The 3,424-nt window shown below is 36.9% G+C and overlaps 1 protein-coding gene across 1 annotated transcript; it reads right to left on the bottom strand.

The window, feature by feature from the left end:
• Positions 1-898: 898 nt before the first annotated feature.
• Positions 899-2,959, bottom strand: LOC107641474 (uncharacterized). The gene is made up of 6 exons (XM_021106425.2): positions 2,569-2,959; positions 2,304-2,473; positions 2,112-2,214; positions 1,649-1,936; positions 1,377-1,500; positions 899-1,291 (listed from the first exon to the last, which is right to left on the bottom strand). The coding sequence occupies exons 1-6, from the start codon at positions 2,845-2,847 to the stop codon at positions 1,146-1,148; spliced, it is 1,110 nt and encodes a 369-aa protein (XP_020962084.2). The 5' UTR covers positions 2,848-2,959; the 3' UTR covers positions 899-1,145.
• Between the last annotated feature and the right edge of the window lie 465 nt (positions 2,960-3,424).

Here is a 3,424-nt window from a genome sequence, read left to right as displayed (position 1 = left end):
TGAGTCAATTAAAAATTTAAAGACTAAATTACGTGGGATAAAATTTTAGGAGCATTTTGAGTATTAACTCGTATAATTTTACACTATACGCTTAAGAAGTAGACTAAGTGCTTGTTTGGGTGCCATTATTTTGATAAAAAAAATATCTTTTTTAATGAAAAAAAGATATTTTTTTTATTTTTTAGCGTGTTTGGCAAATTTCTAGTAGTAAAAGTAAAAGTACTAAAAAAATAAAAAAAAAATCTTTTTTGAGAAGCTGTAATTTACATCTTTTTTAAAAGATCTTTTTTTCTTAAAAAAAAATATTTTTTTTATTTAATAAATAAATAAATAAGTACTTTTATATCGTTATACCCAAACATAATTGATAGATATTTTTACATGAGATACCCAAACATACAATTACTTTTACTTTTTCATAAGATCTTTTAAAAAAAATAACTCAAAAAAAATATTTTCTTAGAAGATCACCCCGTTGAAAGAACACGAGAGAAAATGTTAGATGGTGAGAAGATCTATTTCCCCATTGTGTCAAGTGGTGATAATTTGACGTTTAACTGTGACAGAGGAACAGAATCCATCAAGGTTGATGGCGGCGTCGTTCAGGTGGATATTGCAACTGCATAAGGACGTTCCGAAGGGTTGGGGTTCAGCACCAACGTGTGCATTCTCCGCTGGGCCGAACTTCAATCTGGTCCTCTCCACCTCGCCCTCTTGCACTCACCCAACCCCAAATACTTTCCTATTTCTCTCATGCCCTCCTTCTGTTTGATCATTTGTCACCTAACCATTTCAACAACCTCTACCACTTGGCCACAAGTGACCAAGTCGTGCAGATGCATAAGGGCTACTCTTCGCTTCTATCATTTACTGTAACAGACATCAACACTACAGTCACTAAATTAATGGCTTTAGGAGCTGAATTAGATGGCCCTATCAAATATGAGATCCATGGAAAGGTAATGAATGATCCATTTAACATTTAAATGTTCTTCAATGTGTAAATAATGAAACAAGGTTTGTTGTCATTTGCTTGTGATCAGGTTGCAGCTATGCGGTGTCTTGATGGTCATATGCTGGGCCTCTATGAGCCAGTATAATAGAATCTCCACTAACAGCTTCATGTATTGCAATCCATATAATAGTTAAATTGCATTAGGATGATCACCATGGCAACGTTTGATAGAGAAGACATGAGAAACATCTCCTTTTTTAGGATTCCCTTTAATAATTGATAGTGTTTGTTCGTCCAGATCAAAAACAGCAGTGCAGAGCGTGTGAAGCAGTGGACCTGAGAAGATAATCGCAGGGGGGGAAATTTTATAGTTAAAAATAAGATTGAAAGAGAAAGGATTCAGATTTCCGTCCGAAACTACCTGTCATGTAGATGGGGTATTTTCTGTCATCTGCATCTCCTAATAGTGACAGGAAATCCTCTTTTGTTTTTTTGGGCAGGGCAGCTGCCCTTTTCTGCCTGCTGATTGAGTTCTCATCATGTACCTTGAATTAAACCCAAGAATGTATTTACTCACTGAATTAAGAAATGTTCTACTGATTGAATTATGTATGATATCTTGATATGCGAAATTGCAAACTACTCGTAATTCGTCTGTGTTTTGTGATTTGGATAATTTTGTGTGTCAGTTACCTGATTAATTTGTAGGTGGAGATACATGTTTGCATGGAAGAAAGGTGGTTCCCCCACCTCAAAAACTGAATCCCGCTTCCTAGAGGCAGTTTCTACATTGAGTATTCTGCGTGTACTTGTTTCAATTAAGTTGTAGCAATGCCCCACAGAAATTTCTGATGACCGGATCCGACTGATGGCATCCTCTATGCATGTAGCTTCAAGAATGTCTCGAGAGATGAAGTTGCGACCTATGCCACCGGCCACGATCTCATCTTCAGCCGGCGGTACAGAATCCAGAGTGAAGGCCTAAGAGGATCACAAAACAGTTTTGTACTTAAATAACATTTTTGCTTGAATTACACCTCTTGATAAGGTACTAGAATTCTCGAGAATCTTCATTTAGGATGTTATCAAAGGATAATTTCTTAAGTCCAGGCATGTATATGTATAAATTAACTTGGAATGAGGAATGCTAGTTTACCAGTCCATGGCTATTGAAGCCAAAGGCACAGCTTGGAAGCTCTCCAGCATAAGTGTAACCAACGAAGAACATTCCATCCGGCAAGATTCCTTTGATTAAATAGCTGCATATTTGATTGAAGTCCACAATGAAAATTGAAAACAACTGAAGCTAGTGCAATAAATAACTGAAACATTAAGCATTTAACCTCACGTGTGGCCAACAAGCGCAACATTTGCATCCTCATTGTGCGCCGCAATGGCCATAGATTCGCCCACAACAAGAACATCAGAGCAGTCATCCAAGGTATCTGCACTGGAACTCTTTGCTCCTTCTTTTGGAATGAACGGAAGAATCTCCTTCCTGAAGTTGATAAGTAAAATCTGCACAACCAAAATAGATACCATAAATTTGATATTTGATATTACTGTTAATAAAGTAGCAGCATTTGACTCCGGTCTGAAAATTTCAGAGTTACATGAAGAAGAGGCACTGCGCTGCCTGCTGCAGTACCCAAGAGTTCATCCCAATATCTTGGAAATTTTCTTTGATTATTATCGAAAAGGGTTTGGAGGAATGATTGGGATTGAAGGGTATTATTGGCAAAAGGCAGAAGCTGATTATGAAGAATGAGGTCAGTAGCGAGCCTAGTCTTTATGAGTTTGGAGAATCTTTTGCCAATTAAAAATCCGAATTGATATGCATCTTGGCATGGTCCAACTTGAAACATCTCTACCTTTTCCCCATCTCTGTCCATATCGGAGCTTCGCGTTTTCGCGTAGCTTCCTCTCCTCTGCAGTGTCTGCCTTACCTTATCCCCTTTTTCACTTTTCTTATCACTTCACCTGCTTCTTTTCTTCTTGTCAGTTATTTCCATGAGAACATTTATATAACATTTTGAGAAAATGACAAATAGATCCCTAACCTTTTGACCCACGGACATTTTCGTTCCTGACCATTGAAAAATACTTTTAAGTCCTTGATCTTCACAAAACTTGGACGGATCAGTTCCTCCGTCCAAATGCCTTCGTCAAGGACTGATTCGTCCAAGTTTTGTGAAGGATAGGGACTTTAAAATATTTTTCAATGGTCAAGAACAAAAATGTCTGCAGGATAAAAGGTCGGAGACCTATTTATCCTTTTTTCATAAATAGAGAAAAGTACCCATGAAAGATTTTATAGGATAGACACAAAATGCACACACAAAAGATTGATAACAGTAGACAAAAAGTGATATATCATTAGTTAGTGGGGTTCTGTTTCTGTTAAGTTTAGTGTCTACATAACAAGGTAGATTTTAGTGAGGTTTAGGTGAAAATAAATTAATTTAAGAA

This window comes from Arachis ipaensis, chromosome B1 (assembly GCF_059453495.1).
Source record: "Arachis ipaensis isolate K30076 ecotype BB chromosome B1, ASM5945349v1, whole genome shotgun sequence".
NCBI lineage: Eukaryota > Viridiplantae > Streptophyta > Magnoliopsida > Fabales > Fabaceae > Arachis > Arachis ipaensis.
This window is presented reverse-complemented; position numbering and strand designations above follow the sequence as displayed.

What these genes read in the sequence shown, in the direction of transcription:
- LOC107641474 (XM_021106425.2), bottom strand. Translation starts at nt 2,847, where the DNA reads ATGGACAGAGATGGGGAAAAGGTAGAGATGTTTCAAGTTGGACCATGC. An exon ending in GTTGCGCTTGTTGGCCACAC is followed by an intron (nt 2,215 to 2,303) that starts GTGAGGTTAAAT and finishes TCAAATATGCAG; the next exon opens with CTATTTAATCAAAGGAATCT. An exon ending in GCTTCAATAGCCATGGACTG is followed by an intron (nt 1,937 to 2,111) that starts GTAAACTAGCAT and finishes TGATCCTCTTAG; the next exon opens with GCCTTCACTCTGGATTCTGT.